This window comes from Urocampus carinirostris, chromosome 1, assembly GCF_059441175.1.
Source record: "Urocampus carinirostris isolate Australia breed hairy pipefish chromosome 1, RoL_Ucar_1.0, whole genome shotgun sequence".
NCBI lineage: Eukaryota > Metazoa > Chordata > Actinopteri > Syngnathiformes > Syngnathidae > Urocampus > Urocampus carinirostris.
In genome coordinates this window covers 29,194,290-29,215,029 of record NC_142349.1, presented here as the reverse complement: position 1 = coordinate 29,215,029, position 20,740 = coordinate 29,194,290, and the positions used below count along the sequence as shown (strand labels likewise).

General features: G+C 40.6%; 2 protein-coding genes across 11 annotated transcripts in view; one reads left to right on the top strand and one right to left on the bottom strand.

Moving 5' to 3' along the window:
* Window positions 1-9,491, bottom strand: hapstr1a (HUWE1 associated protein modifying stress responses a). The gene is made up of 5 exons (XM_088333876.1): window positions 8,549-9,491; window positions 6,417-6,497; window positions 3,529-3,596; window positions 3,228-3,438; window positions 1-1,996 (listed from the first exon to the last, which is right to left on the bottom strand). Exons 1-5 carry the CDS (start codon window positions 8,742-8,744, stop codon window positions 1,707-1,709), a joined length of 846 nt encoding a protein of 281 aa, XP_088190002.1. The 5' UTR covers window positions 8,745-9,491; the 3' UTR covers window positions 1-1,706.
* The window catches only part of usp7 (ubiquitin specific peptidase 7 (herpes virus-associated)), a 30,763-nt gene continuing 19,510 nt past the window's right edge, over window positions 9,488-20,740 (top strand). For 2 of the 10 annotated variants that reach the window (XM_088333864.1, XM_088333799.1), the window contains exons 1-4: window positions 10,361-10,461; window positions 17,611-18,126; window positions 20,256-20,360; window positions 20,472-20,670. In XM_088333864.1, coding sequence (XP_088189990.1) covers window positions 10,407-10,461; window positions 17,611-18,126; window positions 20,256-20,360; window positions 20,472-20,670 — 875 coding nt within the window. In that variant the 5' untranslated portion in view covers window positions 10,361-10,406. Of the gene's footprint in view, window positions 9,603-10,360; window positions 10,462-17,610; window positions 18,127-18,278; window positions 18,371-18,832; window positions 18,942-18,986; window positions 19,084-19,226; window positions 19,267-20,252; window positions 20,361-20,471; window positions 20,671-20,740 lie in introns of those variants that run through there. The other 8 variants (XM_088333807.1, XM_088333791.1, XM_088333816.1 and 5 more) reach the window with 7 other exon arrangements.

Below are 20,740 nucleotides of genomic sequence, written 5' to 3'. Positions count from 1 at the left end.
TTTTGAAACTCAGTTGTTTTATTTCAGCTTTACAATGTGAACCACATATCATACCAACAATTAAATGTTATGTATATAGATTAGCCATTCATTACCTTTTTTGACAATTATATAGAAAGAAAGCAAATCATAGTGTTTGATTTAGACGTGGCTCATTTCTGCCCGTGCAGAAAGTGACAAAATAACAAGTTGGGATTAGATTCCAAATGTGTCACTCTTTTCCACACAGGCAAGTCACATTGTTCCCTTTAACAAATGTGATGCGCAACCACTTTGCCTTTCAGTCAAAAGTGCTGCAGATACAACTGAGTGTTAAAACCACAGAGTTAAGCATGTTGGGGAAAGCAAAGCAAATCATTCAGAATGCATGATTTTCAACAAGAGAAGCCAGCTGCCAACAAATCCTCCTTTTACCCAAAGGAGAAGGACTGAGCACCCCACATCCCACCCATTGTTGGATCTTGCCTACAGTGCAGTTCTGAAAGAAATTCAACCTCTGAGGAACTGATAAAAACCTAATTAAATGCTCTATATTTAAATTTTTGTTTTTGGCAACAATAACAAAAGGTTTCCCACCTGATTGACAAAAACTTCCTTAAAAAATGTTTACATTTTTACATCCTTTTAGAAAAAATGTATTTCGTGATAAACTAACATTCCTTTTTTTTCCTTTTCCAAAATAACAATTTGTTTTTCAAAGGCCTAAGCAAAGTCACCCTAGGCATGTGGGGAGGCTCTAATCAAAACGCAACAAAACTTAAAGAAATCGCATAGAACTTGCGTGTCAAAGTAAAATACGTTTGAAGTTGGGCACATAGTGTACTGCTGCTACTGCCAGCGTCACTGTGGTTCACTTACTAGTGTAACAGCCTCCAGCACAACAAAGCCTAACTGAAAGAAATGAGACACTAAAGGTTGGGGATTCTTTTCCAAGTCAGATTCAGTTCAGCAAGTATAGCCCCCCATAATCAAGTAGAGCCAAATATTGTCTTACATGAAGCATGCTCAGGACTTGGGGTGGCACATGAGGATAGCTCAAGTCATATTATTAAACATATTTACTAACTCAGCGACTCATTTTTGTTATTCTTACAGCACCGGTTTTCAACATGAAGATCTTCTTTAGCAGGGACAAAAGTAGACCTTCAGAAATGGCAAGAGGCTAAACTGCAATTCAATGGAAGAGTCGATTTTGTTTGCATGGAACCTTAAGTGAGAGGAGCCTTATTGCAACTCATTGCTAAAAATCACAATAAACAGCTACTGCTTTTTAGGATAAGACTGCAAAAACACGGGCAAGGAGAGATTCCCAACTTCCTAAACGCTTTCCTCAAAAAATAACAAGAAAAAAGGCAAGAAACCTAAATTTGGCTGCCACTGTAAATGAACAGTGAACACTGGTTAACACTGCTGGTAAAATAAATCGGTGAAGGATCAGGCTGAACATCAAATATGGGCTGCAAGAAAGCAGCGAGTAAGAGACAAATGTTAGATGTCCTTTGACCCCTCACTTCCTTAAGGTGGTGGCTTGGGCTTAGAGACGTGAGTGTAAGGGCACAAATGTGTCTAGAATCAAGTGGCTTCAGCACAGTGAGTGTTCTTTACCCGAGCGGCAACTGCCCGCATCCCTCCAACTTGCTAGCGCGGATGCACACACGCTCTGATTGGGCAAGACGAAGGGCGACGACCAAGTCCTCGTTCATCCTTTAAATCATCCTGTTGCGTTTGTGGGTGGGCGAGTCTGTGATGACGTCACCGCACTGGGCGGAGTTTCGTTTCCTGGCCCCGCTGCTCGCGTCCAGGTGAAGCGCCATCTCCTCAGAGATGAAAGTGTTCAGGTCCACGTCCAGGACGCCGTTTGCGTTGCGCCGTCCGCGGCAAAGCGGCCCTGAGCATGAAGAAGCTCCTCCGCCACTACTGCTGCTCCCGCTCACGTGCGTGGGGGACCCCGGAGGGCCCGAACGCACACTGATGCTCGCCATGGCGCCACTCAGACCTTGACAATTGGCAATGCATACGTTAGCCAAGTAGCACTAAGATTAATACAGTGGTACTTCTTTATAAGAGCACCTCAAAACAAAGATTTCTGGATTTTTAATTTTTTTTTTTTTACGAATTAGGCGATGGCAACAACTATGATATACGATACTATAATAAAGAAAATACAGTTCATGAGGAGTCAGAGGCTATTGAAGTAGAGGTAAGATCTTAAAAACCAATTATACAGGCAGCTTGGAATTGTTTTGGTTATTTTGACCATTAAATAGTCAGAAATCATGAAATGAGTGATTTTTGGCTGTTTTTTTTGTTTTGTTTTTCAAAACACCCTAACTTTCAATATCTGGCAATATCTACCATTGATATGTGTGAAGCCAATGTAATAACAGTTTAAATTGAAAAAAAAAAAAAAAAAGACTTGGATTTTTCAGGATTATGATGAAGTAGAGACTGGAACCGAACATGACCACATTGTAAGACAACATACACTGGAAATATGAATTGTTATGAATATACACCAAAAAATGTTGAGTCTAATAATTGACTAAATCCGACCACAGAGTACTTGAGACTCTTACATAATTAATAGCTTGAAAAGGGTCCAAACAGAGCAATTGAGTGCAAGATCCCTTATTGGACATTTTTGGAAGACATTAAAACTAATAGAGTGATGCACATTTTGAATATGCAATTTCGTATCCTCCCCTCTGGCATTGCAAAGAGTGTTAACCTGTCCATGTACAGCCGATAGCTAGAATATTTGGCATATGTATACATTGGCCCTTTTCTAATAAAGGGCTCTTTATCTCATTGGTTTTTGGCTGGACACGAGAGATTGTGACGGTAACATGTAAACAGTTTCAACAAAGCATGCGAGTAAAAGACAGGACAAAAACAACAGGACCACCAGCAGCTCTCTCTACGTAGGTCAGTTTATGGCAAACTAAGAGCGATTCTGACTCAAACACAGAAGAGGGGCCTCCTGTGTCACTAAGGTCACACACGCAATTCACCTTATCTCAGACACACATGTTCTTTTAGAAGGGCACACTTTGATATCTAGTGGGAAAACCACCATTGAAGGATTGCACATGTCACTATAAACTCCAGAAGATTCTAAATATAAGACTACCCGATGCTTAGGCTTCTGAGCAGTTAGCTTTCCTATTTGCTTGGGGTTTAGGGAAAAAAAAAGGCTTCTGATGAGGACTCCCGTGTGTTTTGCTCACCGTGCAGCGCAATGGCTTCCCTGAACGGCTGCAAGTCGGCTTCCACAGAAGAGCCGGTCTCAGTCGGCGAGTTAGCGCGGCTGGGGGCCACCATGGCCAGCCGAGTCGTGGCCCTACTACTCCTGTGCGGGGGGGGCTTGCCACACAGGAAGCTGATAAGGTCTTCCCTTCTGATCGTTCTCCGCCGCTTTTTTACCCAGGCCAGCATGTCCTACAAGACGGCATACAATAAAACTGTTTGGAGGATTGTCCAGTTTGCTTTTTGTCAGAAACGATTCGCTAAAGCAGACATGCAACCAACCTTATTGCGTCGCTGATGTCCTATCTGAATGCCCCTGTCAAAGCTTCTCTGATGGGCTTCTACACTCTCTGAGTAAAATAAGTAAAACATTCACATAAAAATTACCTGCAAATAAAAGTTAACCGTAACATTACCAACAGCATGTTTTCGTTGAAAATGCTCATTAAACATGGTTCTAAGTGCTACTGAACAAAAAGTCCGATGCAATCTCATTCTGTGTCCCACAGAGTTCAAGTGTCGTTTGAGAACTCGTATCACACCAGACGGTAGCACTTTTATTAGAGACAGAAAAAACATGTCATTTCCCAAGGACAAAATGTCATCCAGATTGGTTATTGGCATCCTTTCAGTGATAAGTTGGAGAAACTTCAATCAAAACATGGTTTTGGATAAAATATCCACTATGTTACTGTTATGTTATGTTACTACATAAAACATGTTTAAGCATAGCTTTTTAAAAAATATACAGTGGTCACCATTTAAAAAAAAGGTTCAGGGTCATAGGACTTTTATTATTATTGAAAAAAAAGTATTTTTAATGACTTGGTCAATAGCCAATTGTCACTCGTGCTTGAAAAGTAACAAAAATTAAAGAAATGCAATCAACAGGGGCAAGCAAGACAGTTTAACTGTGGATCCAGGCAAATAAAAATGTGTCTATTAAAATAAATGAATCTATCAAGAGTAGAGCAGAACTAAATTCACTCATAACAAGTGCTATATAAATTAGATGGACTGCTTAATGTAGAATAGCTTTAAACAAAAAAGTATCATCATCCTGAAAGAGTATATCACGAGTTTATCATGTTTCTTTTATCACCAATACACAGTAATACAGGATTTAAAAGTCAACCTTAGATAAAGCAATTACTCATTTCAAATGTGTCAGGGTAAAATGATTTAAGAATCCATTGTAATTCAGTGTATTGTGCAAAGTTGATTGATTGACCCTTTCAGGTTTCAACAGTGCCATACATCCGTATCTGCTTACGTGCCAGTTTTATTCACCATAATTTATTTTTGACACTAAAGTGCAGTTGACTAATTATAGAAAAGGCAAGTGTATCATTCCTACTTAAACTTGCTAACCGGCTCATTTTTGCCTGATTTTATTGTGATGATGAATGTTAGAAGTGAAAGGGGGGTGGGGGTGACTGATGGCAGAATTTCAAATAACAACTCCTTCACTTCGACAACATACTAATGCAAGACGTACAGTAGATATAACATTAAATAAGCTGTGGCCTTCTTGAGCTCTGATGGACACATGTACTTGCTTACAAGTTGCTCCCTAGGAAAAACTTAAATGCATTTGTGCTGAAATATATTACAATACTTTTCAATTGAAGCATTTTCATCTTCGCTTATTCAATTACTACGCAATAAGGAGTTTTTCCTTTTTTATATTGGCTGCATTACATTGATCAGATGTATATTGTAAACGACAATATAAGTAACAAAAATGTTAGCAATCCGTTAACATCTTGGACTTGTCACACAAAAGAGTGCATGCTAGCATACCTGTCAACTTGTACGTTTTCGCCGTATTTTTTTACATTTGTTTTTTGTTAGACCAATCTCGTCTTGCCCATCTCAGCTCTAATCCGGACCGTCTCAGTCCCAGGTAGCATATGACAACGTAGGTTGCTTAAATTGTCGCGTTGTTGTACACTAGCAAATGCTGTCCTCAATCAACCAATTATTTGGTAAATAAAATAAACTTGTCTACACAAATAATAATTGGTTTTATTTACAAAATGTGCCTTGCAGTGAGTAAACAGTGTGTTGTGTTTGTAAGGATTATTATCGCTTATTAAGACGAATTGCAATCATTAATAGGGGAGCAATTGGCTGAGGTTGACAGGTGTGTGCTAGGTTCCATAAGCATTGTAAGTTCAAAGTCAAAAGTTAGTTTTCAATATCCTAGAAAACGTTGTTCCATCATAGAAGCTAAGCATTTCCAGGATGTATATTGAAGGTGGTGGTGGCTATTGTAATTTAGTTGCATTTCCATTCGCTGGACTGGATAGATCGGGGGGCGGGAACCTAGGGCTCGCGAGCCATATATGGCTCTTTCTATGAGTATCTGTGGCTCAGAGACCAATTTGATTGCATGCAAAATTTCTCCATATTGTTCAAGACCGGAGTTGTCTATCCTATTCAGGTACACGTAAAGCCAAACCAAAGCTAAATTAAGAAGTAACACTTAGCAGTATATATAGGGCACGTTTTTCTCTACGATTTACAGTCAAGGTGTCACACAAAAAAAGGGGGAAAAAAAAACTTGTTTTGGCTGTACAACGCTAAAGAATCCTTTATTTAAAAGTTCACTATATAATCTGTGTTCAGTGTTCAGATACTTTATGATGAATCCACAGAACTGTAAATACGCCAAAACACCGGAAAAGAACTTAGTCATTTGATTGGGTGAGTGGGAGGGATGGGTGGAGCTATGCAAAAAGTACAAGCATTCCCTCCCATCTCTCGCCAAAGGTAAGCACATAAGGCTCCCTATTCTCAGAATGTTGTGACGTTTTTACAAAATAAATGCTTGCATCTGGTTTTGAAACCAATATGTATGAAAAAAAAAGGTCAAAAGGAGTTTAACCGATCTTGAGTAATTGCAAGAAAGAGACAAGTTTAAAGTGGTCTGTTTGTTGAATTTGGGACAGGGGCTCTGGCATTATTCTCTTTTCATAATTTTGATCAAATCATCAAAAATAAATGTGCTGAAGACTAAGCTTTTGTCTGGGGCGCCGGTTTAGCAATTTAGTAAATTTGTCTCATAATATATGGTGTGGCTCTTTCCCAAAATAAAATTAATATTTTTTGCTTTTATGGCTCTTTGAGTCAAAAAGGTTCCCGACCCCTGGGATAGATGGTAGTACCTTTGTAAAGGTTGGTGACTGCTGTAGCGGCATTCTGAAATGGCACCCACAGTGACAGGCCTTGTTGATGACATACTCGATCTGTGAGGAAGGCACAAAATTTGGAAGGCACTTGTTTGGTTTACTCAGGTATGAGTTCAATCACCAAAAGAGACACAGTAAGTCGAGACAGGGTTCGTTCACTTTTTCATAGCCAAATTCAAGGACTTTGAGGACTTTAAAAACTAATTTTCCAATTTCTCAAGTACCATGAAATTAGGCATTCTGGTGTCAATTGTGTTTTGCAGAGCCATAAATATATCTGCGATTTACATATGTGATATAATAGTGTGTGTGAATTTATCAAGACATTTGATTTTTGGATATTGAGTAAATCACAAATGTATTAATGGTTCTGAACAATACTTGCGTAAATATTTTCAAGACAAATCTCTCCCCATATAGGTTTTGAGTAAAATGAAAGTACCATGTAACCATCATTTTCAGTTGCAGGAAGTTCTTCCTATCTAAATTTACCACAGGGAAACACTACCTTTGTCTTTTGCATGGCCCATAATAAATGTCCATAAATAACATGTATTCCTTATATCCATCCAATTATACTCAGTAGGGTCGCGGGGTGCTGGAGCCCATCCCAGCTATCTTCGGGCAGTGGGAAGGGGACACCCTGAACCGGTTGCCAACCAGTCACAGGGCACATAAAGACAGACGACTCACTTGTTTATTCACACCTAGGGACAATTTGGAACGGCCAATTAACCTGACATGCATGTTTTAGGAATGTGGGAGGAAACCGGAGTGCCCGGGAGAAAACACACACAAGCACGGAGAGAACATGCAAACTCCACACAGGAAGGTTTGATCTCATGACCTCAGAACCACTGCACTGCCCAATCCTTAGATTAATACACATTTTGTATGGGTCTGTTTAGGTGTAGCATGCACCTGTCCATTTGGGCGTGACTTATGTTTATGACGCTTCATAGGAGAATGCCATTCAACCTAATGGAACCTGCCGTTAATCACGGTTGAAGAAGAAATGCCGAACCACCAGAGAGCAGCTTTGGAGTCATTTTTCAGCAGACTTGTTGAGAAACATTGCAACAAAACTCAAGCATTTACAAGAACGGCACGCAAAGTTCAAGCAGTACTTAACCCTTGAAAAAAACAACATAAAGATTCAAGCATTTTCAAGGTTTTCAAGAACCTGTACGAACCATGTCGAGACAGTCCCCTTTCTCTTCAGCGTACAGGCACCAAAATAAAGTAAGAAGGCGAGCTTGGCAGCAAAACAAAAGAACTGGACAGCAACTGAAGTGTCCTCTCAGCAATAAAAGTTGCAAAGCAATGTCAAACATATGTTGGTAGACACAACACGCTGTGCAATATGGACATCAGTAGTCAGGACGAGCGGACAGTCGTGTCTGCGCGAAAACAACCCGAATTACATTCAGGCGACTAATAATATTCTCGCCATTTTGTGATTGGAATGTTGGCTAAAATACGCGTTGTCTCGCGAAGTGCCCATTCGACAGCTGAACTAAACGCGAGCATTTGCGTCGCTGCTGGTTTACTTTCGGCACCATTATGAGAGACGTGGAATGCAACGGCGAGGAAAAACAAATGGCAACATTGACAGTTCAACTAACTGTCATCTGGGAATGTAGCTTAGATACGATTGTTGTTACCATCGCCATTTTGTTACTAGCTTGGCCAACGACGAGATAGAAACACGGTATAAAACCGAATCAAAATACGTGTTTTGTTGACACGTTACAAAAAAAACAAACGTCTGTTTCCTTTAAAAGCAGACGTGGTTATAATTGCCCGTGAAGTACCTTCACGGTCACCCAACTTACTACCACCAATCACGTTCATAGTTCATCTGAACGTCAGACACAAGTAAACACATTTTATAAATTCTAAATCGGTTGTGCAAGTTGCTCTCCACACTGGCAAATCCATGAGAGTGCGATCGACGTGTCAAAATGTCAGCAACGCGGAGCTAAGTTGCTAATCAACAAGCTTAAGGCTCAGCTGACGGTGGGGAGACACTGTCATCATGCTAACGGGCTCACTCACATTCACACACACACACAAACACACACACACTAGAAAGCGACGGCTTCCACCTTTGTACAACTGTGCAACAGCAGTGGCGGAGTTCTGGAAAAGATGCCACAGTTTATCCTGCTCGTTGTCGGCCTCCTCCTCGTTCGGCGCTCTCTGCTCCGCCTCGGCCAAGCACTGCCGCTCCCATTTTGAGAACCAGTGCTCGGGTCCGTGTTCCTGGATCTCCGAGTCGCCTTCTTCCTTTTTCTCCTCCATGAATACGCAATAACGCGAAGGAAACAGACTTCTTTTGAGTTTAACGTACTTGTCTATGTGCTAAGTCGAAGTGTGTGGGAGTCTTTCGGGGGAATCAGCAGCGTTTTACTACTTCGCACTCGGACTTTCTCTATGGCATCGCGACCATTTTCAAAGCTATGCTTAGCCGACTATTTTCTGAGTTGCCGACGTCAGGGATATATACAATCGTAAACTACCTTGTTGTTCGCTTTGCCCCGCCTTCTAGTGGTAGACGTGAAGCTGATTGGTGTAATATAACCTAGAAGGCGGGGTTTATCTTGTGAGACAAAAATCCATTGCGTTTTCGACTTGCCCTTCACTCTTGTTGCCACAAAAGAACCCCCGTGAAATTTCCCCATTTCAAAAGCTTGCAAGAGAGTGCAGGTTTCTGTAAACTACACTTGGAAATACTGTCAATACGGAATTCGTAATCACCAACATTGATTTAGGAACGTTTTTCATACGTGTACTTGAATCTTCAAGGTGCAATTATAAGTGTCACCGTTCTGATTTGCGCAAAAATAAGTTTTTTTAGTTAATTGTGAACATATTGTAGTAGCACCACCGACATAACAAGCGCGGTTGTTTGTTTTTATTGCAAAGGTAACCTCTTTGGACTAACTACGTTTTTAATATACCATTGATGTCCGAATACACGCATAAAACAGAAAAACGAGTGATCAGCTCAATACACAGCGGATGCAGCAACACGAGCGTGACGTCACACTCAGGTACAAAACACGTTGAGTTGAAGAGTTGCCCCTCTTGACTTAATCAAAACAAACAAGAGTTGCCCCACGAAGATGGCATGGCCCGGCAAGAACAATGGCAAGAAGGGTATGCTCTTTTTCCATTGCATTTCAAGTGATCAAATAATTGTCTAAAAGGTTGGCTCCAAGTCAGCTTCTATTTTTGGTCTCGTATCAACTGAGATGCGTCGAAAAAAATAAGCACTAAAATGAACTGAAGTGGCATTTTGATATTTCTTCTTAATAATTTTGTTGGAATTAATAATAAAAGAAAATTTCGACGAGTTCAGGCTCAAACTGTCAGTGCAATGTCCATTTTGGCATTGTAACATCCTTTACTGTCGTATAAAGAGGCTAACCGGAATAAACTTAAACAATAAGAGTAAAACTACGTCAACTAAACCCACTCTGCCCCATGAATAGTAATTGTTGGCTGCTTTGATGACTTGAATGACATGTAACTGATTATTTGTTTGAGCATGCAAATAAGGCAGTAAAGTTAGCAAGTCTACTTCCAATCGAAACTCTAACCATACTTTCTTAAATTAACGTTGTAATTGACGAGAAGATATGTTGCTATTTTAATCAGATTCAAGGTAATGTAAATACGTGTCGATGCGTACGTTTGTTGTCTTAACTGGTATATTCAAAGATGAGTCTAATGACGTAATAATCTGCAGTGATGGTTTCAAAATGACAGGGGTATTTTAAAAATATTCCAAGTGTTTTCGTTTAAGTATGTGCCACGCATGCTAGTAACATCAAAGACATAAAGGGTTATTATCAATGCAAATTTATCGTGATGGTGCTCGCCAAGGCAGACGAAGATGCGCAAAAGCTAACGCGATGAAATATTGTAACGTTTGTCGCTTGAAATTTTCGAGGCCGACAAATGAATAAATGGGTTACCATGCACGATCGCTTCTCAGAATATGACTTGATTTTGCGTGAGTATTGTGCCTTTTGAACACGTTATAGCAGCTGTCGACAAGCGCAAGTGAAATCGGCATAATTTAAAAAATGCAGGTTATATGTGATGAAGAACGTAAACAACAACATTTAAGTTAAGCTTTGCAGAAAATAGATAAATAAAATATAGGGCGTTAAAATACACGACCCACACATCTACACTCGATTTAATCAATATGGACTGCATTCAAAACAAGTACAGTAGAAGGTAGATCTGCTTTTAAATACTTAGGATTTATTTACCTTTTTAACATGTTCATTTTGTTTAACGCCAACATAGGCGTCCTATCACTGTGTGTAATGAAGAGTCTATTCATTTTCAGTAAATTATACAATACTTACAGCCATTACTTGTTATTACTGCTATTTCTTGTTAGTTTGCATACCTATTAGAAATAATTGTTTTAAAAAGATTAGTTTCATCGAATTGGTTTTGAAACGACCACAATTAGAGCAAAATAGCATCTTAGGTCTCTGTCTCAAACACTTCATTTGTTATCTAGTTTTGAAGTATTACTTTAGTTGTTTTATTATTATAAGTGTAATTTCCAGTGTTTCTATTCTAAACCTAGTGTAGTAGTATTTTTGTCTGAACATTTCTTTAGTAGTGTTTTTATATTATAGTATTATGTATTGGTATTTTCTTTAGTATTCAAGTAAAATTATGGTTGGTGTATTTCCAAAGCAGTATTTTAGTAGTATTTTTGTAGAATTGTGGTAGTATTTCCATAGTATTTTTGGTCATATTTTTTGAGTTCTTTTGTAATATTACTGTAGTTTGGTGTATTTTTGAGTAAATAATTATGTAGTAACATTTTGTAATATAGTATAACTGTTGTGGTTTTTTTGTAGTATTTCTATACTATTTTTTATTTTCAGAATTAAAGCAAAATAATATGAGGTCCCTGTTTTTAAGCACTATATTTGATATTTAGTTTTGTACTTTTTGTGTAGTATTTTTCTGTATTTCTGTAGAAGTATTTTTGAGTGGACACACAAAGTGACGATGGGGAAAATGTTGGCACCAAAATAGTTAACCACTCTAGGGGGCCACCTAGTGGCTGCGGGGCCCTAAGCAGCCGCTTAGCTCCCTAATGCTCTGGGCTGGCTCGGCTTGCAGTGTGGGCACAGAAAGTGAGGTGCACGTATTTTCTGCAAACTCCATAACAAGTTAAAACAGCAATGAAATATCAAACAATACAAAAGATAATAGATTCCAACCCAGAGATCGACTTTAATGTAGCAGAATAGAAAAAGTAATGTTCTTAAACCCTGACATGTATTATTATCTCCAATGGTAAGTTTGATCATTTTGAAGGCCACTTTTATATTATGTTTACTATAAACGATTTCCATTGTTGTTTAAATATAGAGAATGATTCTTTTTATATAAAATGCACTGATGGGTCGAATTTAAATCGTTCCTAAATAAATAAATATAAAAACAAATTGTTCTTTGCCAGTTGAAGTCAATGCATTTTACTTAACAACTTAGAGAAGGTTTGAAATAACTAAACAAAAAAGCTACTAATACACACACATATATATATATATATATATATATATATATATATATATATATATATATATATATATATATATATATACTGGACTGTCTCAGAAAATTAGAATATTGTGATAAAGTTCTTTATTTTCTGTAATGCAATTAAAAAAACAAAAATGTCATACATTCTGGATTCATTACACATCAACTGAACTATTTCAAGCCTTTTATTATTTGAATATTGCTGATTTTGGCTTACAGCTGAAAAAAACTCAAAAATCCTATCTCAAAATATTAGAATACTTCCTCAGACAAAGTAAAAAAAATAATTTTATAACAGCAAAACTAAATCAAACATTTGAAAATGTCCATTGATGCACTCAGTACTTGGTTGGGAATCCTTTTGCACGGATTACAGCATCAATCCGGCGTGGCATGGAGGCAATCAGCCTGTGGCATTGCTGAGGTGTTATTGATGACCAGGATGCTTCGATAGCGGCCTTCAGCTCATTTGCATTTGTAGGTCTGGTGTCTTTCATCTTCTTCTTAACTATACCCCACAAATTCTCGATGGGGTTCAGGTCAGGGGAATTAGCAGGCCAATCAAGGACAGTGATGCCATGGTCAGTGCACCAGTTACTGGTGGTTTTGGCACTGTGGGCAGGTGGCAGATCATGCTGGAAAATGAAATACTCATCTCCATAGAGCTTTTCAGCAGATGGAAGCATGTAGTGCTCTAAAATCTCTTGGTACACAGTTGCATTGACTCTGGACTTGATGAAACACAGTGGACCAACACCAGCAGCTGACATGGCTCCCCAAACCATTGCTGACTGTGGGAACTTCACACTGGATTTCAAGCAACTTGGATTTTGCTCTTCTCCAGCCTTTCTCCAGACTCTGGCGCCTTGACTTCCAAATGAAATGCAAAACTTGCTTTCGTCTGAAAAGAGGACTTTGGACCACTCTGCAACTGTCCAGTGCTTCTTCTCCATAGCCCAAGTCAGACGCTTCTTCCGTTGTCTTGAGTTCAGAAGTGGCTTGACCATGGGAATACGGCTATTGTAGCCCATTTCCCGGACACGTCTGTGAACTGTGGCTTTTGATACCTGGACTCCAGCTTCAGCCCACTGTCTTTGAAGCTCCCCCAAATCCTGGAATTTCACAATTTTGTTAAGGCTGCGGTCATCTCTCTTGGTTGTGCAGCGTTTCCGGCCACATTTTTCCCTTCCAACAGACTTTTTGTGGATATGCTTTGAAACTGCACTCTGTGAACAGCCTGCTCTTTGAGAAATTTCTTTTTGTGTCTTACCCTCCATCAGGAGGGTATCAATGATGGTCCTCTGGACAGCAGTCAGATCAGCAGTGATTTAGTTTACTAAACTGAGTGTTTTTAAGGCTCAGGAAACCCTCGCAAGGTGTTTCGAGTTAATTAGATGATTCAGGTGATTAGTTGAATAGCCTACTTGTATACTTTTTCATGATATTCTAATATTTTGAGATAGGATTTTTGAGTTTTCTTAAGCTGTAAGCCAAATTCAGCAATATTAAAATAATAAAAGGCTTGAAATAGTTCAGTTGATGTGTAATGAATCCAGAATGTATGACATTTTTGTTTTTTTAATTGCATTACAGAAAATAAAGAACTTTATCACAATATTCTAATTTTCTGAGACAGTCCATATATATATACATTTCACAGGGAGCTTAACAGAGTTGAGTTTGACAGCTGTATGTAGGTAATCTTTGAAGAAAAAAATGGGGGAAATGTATTCCTTTTCAATAACTAATCCAGATATAAGATGACTAAAATGTTATTAAACTTTAGTTTTTGAATTGAAAGAATTTAATTCAAAATGTACAAACAGAAATTTATAGTCAATTCAATGATATACATTATATCCCTTTTCGTGTTTGTAAACAAGTGTGATATGATGATCTGCATTTATAAAGCGCTTTACAATGTGCTCCACATTTCCCCTAACCTGCTTATTGGGGGTATTGGGGTTCAGTGTCTTACCCAAGGACACTTCATCATGTAACACGGACAAGCCGGGATTCGAACTGGGATCCCTTGATCCCAAAGCGAGCGCTCTACCTCCTGAGCTACTGTCGCCCCATATATATCAATGTATAGCTTAGCTTGGCACATTATTAAGGCAGAATGGCAAAATACAAGTCAGTTTATAGCAGCGGATTGACAGAAAAAAGATTGTGGCTCTTTGATTGTAACATCTCAAATAAGCAAAAAGTATATGTAAGCAGCATAATAGCGACTTTATTTTAGTGGTTAAAGTAAAAGAACAATCACAAAAAACGTTATTATAATTGGCAATACACCTTGGTCGTGCAAGCCACTTTGTTAAAGTTTTGTGTGTGGCATTTTCAATGCTGGTCCAAATCGGGTGAGTAACGAGTAAAATGCCTTTTTATACCTGCAAGTTAGATGGACGAAAAACATGGCTCAGATGACTAGTTCATATTTGCAGTGGCTTTACTGTTCACGCATCCCTCCGTTGAGGCACAGATGAGGATGCAACTCTGGACAGTTTTTTCCACTGTTGAAGGTTCCTGGTCTGTATTTGGGTTGTGGCAAAGTTGGCACCGGTCCATTCCTTAGGGTTGTTGGCCCAGTTCTTGTTCAGTCCTCCCCCCTTGTTGTCGGGGCACCAATGAGGACACAACTCTGGACAGCTTTCTCCACTCTTGATGGTTCCTGGCCTGTTTTTGGGCCATGGCAAAGTTGATCATAATAATGATGATTGATCAATAATAATTATTATTAACAAAACAATAATTTATTATTGGTAGCAAACACATTTTCCTGACACTATATTTTACTTACACTTAACCGGGCATTTGTCACTCAAACAATCCTAACCAGATGGCCACGATAGCTTACTAAGTATGAAATGTGCATCGCAATCGCAAACATGGCTAAGAATGTCCTCGCTTCAGTCCGTTATTTAAATGGATTGTAGCCACAGGCTCCTATGATGCTTTTGAAAAAGCCCGTTTCCTCTGTCAAGTCAAGTCAAGTCACATTTATTTATATAGCCCTTAATAACAAAAATGTCTCAAAGGACTGCACAGGGTTACAATTACAAAATTACCTGATCTTAAACCAGCATGCGGGCAAGGAATATTGCCCAAAGATTGTGCTCTTTAAAAATTGTGATTTGTGCACCCATACACACAACAGAAACCCAACGTACAAATATTCTCCAGCTCGTCCGGAATCATACCGCTTCTGCCGTTGTTTTGAGCCAACAATGCGCGCGCATCTTGTAGTGATCCAGTAATGACGTAGTGTGGAAAAGAGGTCTATTCAACCGAACTCATCTCATCTCATCAGCTGCACCGCTTATCCTCAGTAGGGTCGCGGGGGTGCTGGAGCCCATCCCAGCAATCATCGGGCAGGGGACACCCTGAACTGGTTGCCAGCCAGTCGCAGGGCACACAGGGACAGACAACTCACTCGCTCATTCACACCTAGGGACAATTTGGACCGACCAATTCACCTGAAATGCATGTGCATTTTTTTGGAATGTGGGAGGAATCCGGAGTGCCCGGAGGAAACCCACGCTAGCACGGGGAGAACATACAAACTCCGCACAGGAAGTCTGGAGCTGGATTTGAACCCACGACAGGTTCCCATGACTTGAACTGTGCCGCACATGCGCTAACCACTGCGCTGCCGTTCAACCGAACTCTACCATCTGTATTTGGGACTAATTCTCTCAAGTACCACTAGAGTGAGCCAGCGGACCACTCATGAATAAAATGGTACTTGAAAATCACTGAATACTGCACAGTACACGTAGACGTGTACAAAAATACAATTTATTTAATTTAATAACGAATCAAAAAGTTATGTTCCATTTAAGGGAGGAGTGTCAAATTGTTTTAGCTCGGCGGCCACATGGTAAAAAAAGCATTTTCACGGGACGACCCGGTAGCTTGATAGAAAGACACAGAGAGAGGTAGAGAGAGAAACAGAAAGCAGAGAGAGCGAGAGAGAAAGCAGGGAGAGCGAGAAAGAGAAAAAGAAAGAAAGAACAAGAGAGAAAGAACAAGACCAAGAGAGAAAGACGGCAAGAAAGGGAGCAAGAGAAAACCAGCAAGAGAGAACAAGTAAGAAGAGAAAGAGAGCAAGAAAGAGGCACAGATAGAGAGAAAAAGAAATTGAAAGGGGAGAGAAAGAGAATGAACAAGAGAAATAAAGAGAGAAAGAAAGAGGCCCGAAGAGAGAGAAATAGCCTGAAAGTGAGAATAAAAGAATACAGAATTGGAGAAAGAAAGAGCAAGAGACAAAGAAAGAGAAAACAAGAGAAATAAATACAGAAGAAAATATCATGGAAAGAGATGGAATGAGAGAAATATATTAAAACTGATAAAAAGATAAAGAGAGGGGGACAAAGAAAGAGAGACAACAATGAGAAAAAGAGAGAATAGACAGAAGAGAATATAGATAATGAAAGACAAGAGTGAAAGAGAGCAAAAATGGCAGAAAAGGGAAAGATAAAGAGAGGGAGAAAAAAGTAGTAATAGAAAGTGAGAGAGAAAGGGAAAAGGGGGTGAGATAGAGATAAATTGAGAGTGTGAGAAAGAGAGAAAAAAACTGAGCTCCAGTTGTTTTGAGAGTGGTTTGGTCTGGCTTTTGTGACCTCCAAAGGACATTTTAAAAACTGTAGCTAGTTTTCCCAGTTGCACTTAATGTTGTGTTGCGGGTCGCGTGCGGCCGGATTCCATCTGCTGGGGGCCCTAATCCGGCCCGCGGACCCCATATTTAATGAAAACCTGGTTTTAAAGGGACTCTGATTTAAAATACATTTAACAACCCAAAGGAGCCAGTAAATTAAAAAGATTGCAAGATTATTTCGGGAAGAGTTTTCAAAAACGTCAGTAATGTAATCAATGTCTCTTCATAATGATAAAAAATCTGCACACAAATTGAGGACAAGAAAGTGGGAATAGAACGGAGCATATGTTAATGTCGCAATTTTAGTCGTTCCTCTTCAAGTCAGACGAGAAAAGGGCGGCCGTCTGTACGCGTCTTTCTTATCCCCCCATAACTTTTCAAGTCTGGCAAAGGATGGCGCGAGTATAACACGTCGCTTTGCCAGGCTGCTTGCATCTCCATGCGGATGTGACATTTGGTAGGAGATTGCGGCCGCCATTTTGAGCCTCGCACAAACGGACGGGTGGAGCGTGTCGAGGGCCAGCGCCGCTCAAGTCGCAACGCTTGCATGATAGCGCACATTCCTCTTAAGGAACGCCACTTTTTTGACGGGAATGCGACGGCTCGCTGCTTTTCGCCGTTAGGAACGCTTTCGTGGGGCGTTTGTTTGGATCTGAGCCGCGGCGACTCTCTTCTGCTCTAACTTCCCAATTAACGTCATCGAGCTATTCTGATTCGCAACCCGGTTTGAATGGATTGCTTTCCCCTCCGATCTTCCCCAGGAGAGGGACATACGGAGGAGCACTCGGACTGGGGAGATCGCAGGCAAAGTTGTTGAATGTGTGTTTACCGCTAGAGCCTTTCTCTTCATTGTGGTGTCGTTATTGGCTACGGTGTGTCAGGTAGCCTAGCTAGCTAAAAACCGGCTATTTGTTCCACCAGGTGCGGGTCGTGTTATTGCTCCACGCTACCCGGTGGAAAGCCGGAATAATTTAGCTCCTCTCAGTGGGCCTCCTCCTCTTTCTCCTTCGGAGTCCAGAGCCGTACGCCCAGCCGTCGCCAGCCAGCTACTCGCACCCACCAAAGGCGCCGCAATTGGGCGAATAGCGAGTAAATACGTCCGCGTTTCTCTACCCGCTCCCCCGCCGACCTCCCCTCCTCACTCCCCGGCCCTGACGGGGGACAAGGCCGAGGTTGCAGCACAGCAGGCCCGGCCGCCGAGGCTCGACCGCGCCACACCACCTCCGCATCTCACCACACCTAAGCAGAAGTCCCGAAGCTGGTTGACGTCCGAATCCGTCTCGGACGATTTTGACGGCAATCGTGAGAGCAAGGAGCTTCGCGTCGCGACGACAAAAGCTTCCAACATGAATCACCATCACCATCACCACACGCAGCAACAGCAGCAGAAAGCCGGCGAGCAGCAGCTCAGTGAACCCGAGGATATGGAAATGGAAGGTTAGTGATCGCGCTCACAAGAAATTGACATTTTATAGACCGCTTTGCGCAACGTATGCTTGAAGTTGCATGCATGCGAGGGAGGTGAACTTTACAGTAAACACGAGGGCTCGAGCTAACCGGCTGTGTTTGTGCTGATCGCGCGTCCGTTGCAGCATATTGGAGTGCCGCTGACCTCATTTCGTCAAGCTTGCTAAGTTTGTGTGCGCTTGCATCCCCGGGGATGCTACTGAATAGTACTCAAGTACGACCGACATATCGTTAAAATTGTGATCACATTCGGAGGGAAACTATGTTTTCTTAATTTTGCCATCGTTGCAATTAGCTAAAGTCGAAAATTGGGAGCGCTTTTCTTTAGGTGTTTGTAAACAGCAGACTTGCTAGTGCGACAATTAAAACGAGAATACCTGGATTAAATAATAACATTTAGCGGGGGCCGTCTGTAAAAAAAAAAAATCGCTTATTTGTACGCTTTAACCGTTTAAAACCACCCAAACGCTATTGGAGTACCAAGGATCCGAGAGTTTGTTATTAGTCATTTGTCATTTAGATCATGTCAGCCTCTCGCTTGATGCCGTGTTAGCACTATGATTGGTGACGTTAGTACTCGAGCAAGGCCCTAGAACCTTGATTTAGGCCCCCCCCCCCCCAAACACGAAAACAAGTCACCCCTGCGGTAATTACAAAATGTTATATACAACGCTGTCGACTTCTGATTAAGATCGTATGTGTTTATTGTGGGAAATATACGACTACTGTTAGCAAGGGAGCTTGTCGTACAGCTATGCGGTTAGCCCCAAGGCCCACTTGGCACGGTATGTTGCCTGGCTAGCACTTTAGTTAGCTTCGTGCGCTAACGCCGACGGAGGGGGTGTGTGGCGTTCTAAAATGGTGGCCTGTGTTTTGCAAGATCTTTCTTGGCAGCGACACAAGTTGACAATCCCAATTTAGTACTTCGTGAGTTTATATCGTGCTTATGCCATTTGATATGTGTGTTCTTACGATTCTTTCGTGTACTGTTAGCTGCTCCTTGTCACAGCCGCTAACGCAGGCTAATTTTGAAAGACTGTTTGCTAAACGGCTAAGTGGCTAACGCAGATGCGTCACTGTTGGCCAAATTGTCATGGTGTAAGATACGGTGTAAGTGCGATTGTAGTTATGCATATTTCGAACACCACCGAGACGTTCTAATGGATAGGAAATGTTGCTGTGTGTATCTAGTATTCGTGTTTCCGCCGCAATCGGACCGGGCCCATATTGAGGCAGCGCGGGGATTTGCTGCTTCATTGTATGGCAGACCTAACGGCATGGAGCTCGCCATTTTTAATCATCTCTGTGTTAGTCCACTCTCGTCAGGGCACATCTGCCGTTATCAATGCAGAGGAGTTTACAACCCTTGAATGGAAATACCATTTGACTGTTTTTCCTATTTATTGGTTTGGATCCAGTACGAGATTGTGAGCCCTCAGCATCACTGCGTCATTCATCCTATTGATCTGTGTTCCTGGTTTAACGCACTGGCAAGCTTTCTCCTCTCTTTTAAAAGTCGACTTTTCGAAAAGTAACGCCTTGAGAATAATAAAGTTAATCAGAACTCACAAATTGCATTTGAAACTTTCTAAATGAACCCGGAACCCCCAAATTTTAAACGTGACCATGTTCTGTAACTGCTTTCCCCGTCCTTATGAATATACAGATGCGCTGTCAAATCGAAGTAAATGTAAACAAAATTTTTGTTATATCATATCTTTGCAATTTTGATGTCTTATTTTTATTTTTAATGTCAACATTTTAAACAGATTTCTTATTAAATAGGCGGTTGTAAATGAAATTACTGTTAGTGTTGTTGCAATGCTACACTTACTTAAATTGCTAAATTTGTTCAGTAAAAGCTGAAATATTAAGTAATTAGAGTATTTTTTTTGCACTAGTCATTGTAAATTTGAAGATTCTCCACACAATGCTGTATATCTTGTTTAGGTTTGAATACACATACCATTGACATTATATGGATGCCTTTTGTGGCTCAGTATTGGAACATTTTAACTCTAGATTATAATGTGAATGGGTTGTTTAATCTTAAACTTCACCTGTAAGGAAATCATAGCATTGTCTGTCTCTATCAGCAGCCGGGGACACTGATGAACCTCCAAGAATTCCAGCCAACCCAGTCATCAACGGTAACTTAGCCATGGCCGATGGGCACAATAATACAGAAGAAGACATGGAGGATGGTGAGGAGAACCTGTATTGACATAAAACTAGACACATTAGAATTGTGAATCCCTTTTTAGGAAAAGCTGGAAGCCTTCTTATTAGTATTTTACCCATTTCACTCTCCCCAGATACCAGTTGGCGGTCAGAAGCAACATTTCGGTTTGTAGTGGAGCGCTTCAGCCGCCTCAGTGAATCAGTTCTCAGTCCGTCATGCTTTGTCCGCAACCTCCCTTGGAAGATCATGGTGATGCCACGCTTCTACGCTGATAGGCCACACCAAAAGAGTGTGGGTTTCTTCTTGCAGTGCAATGCAGAATCAGACTCCACGTAAGTGACTTTGCTATCAGTGATGACTTTTTCAAGTCCGATATAACGCAAATGCTGACACAATGGAAAT

Excerpts from the sequence above, each read along its gene's own strand:
- hapstr1a (XM_088333876.1), bottom strand. The coding sequence starts at position 8,744 with ATGGAGGAGAAAAAGGAAGAAGGCGACTCGGAGATCCAGGAACACGGA. Across the intron at positions 3,597-6,416 it reads AGTCACCAACCTTTACAAAG|AGAGTGTAGAAGCCCATCAG; the intron begins GTACTACCATCT and ends TATTTTACTCAG. Across the intron at positions 3,439-3,528 it reads GACATCAGCGACGCAATAAG|GACATGCTGGCCTGGGTAAA; the intron begins GTTGGTTGCATG and ends GCCGTCTTGTAG.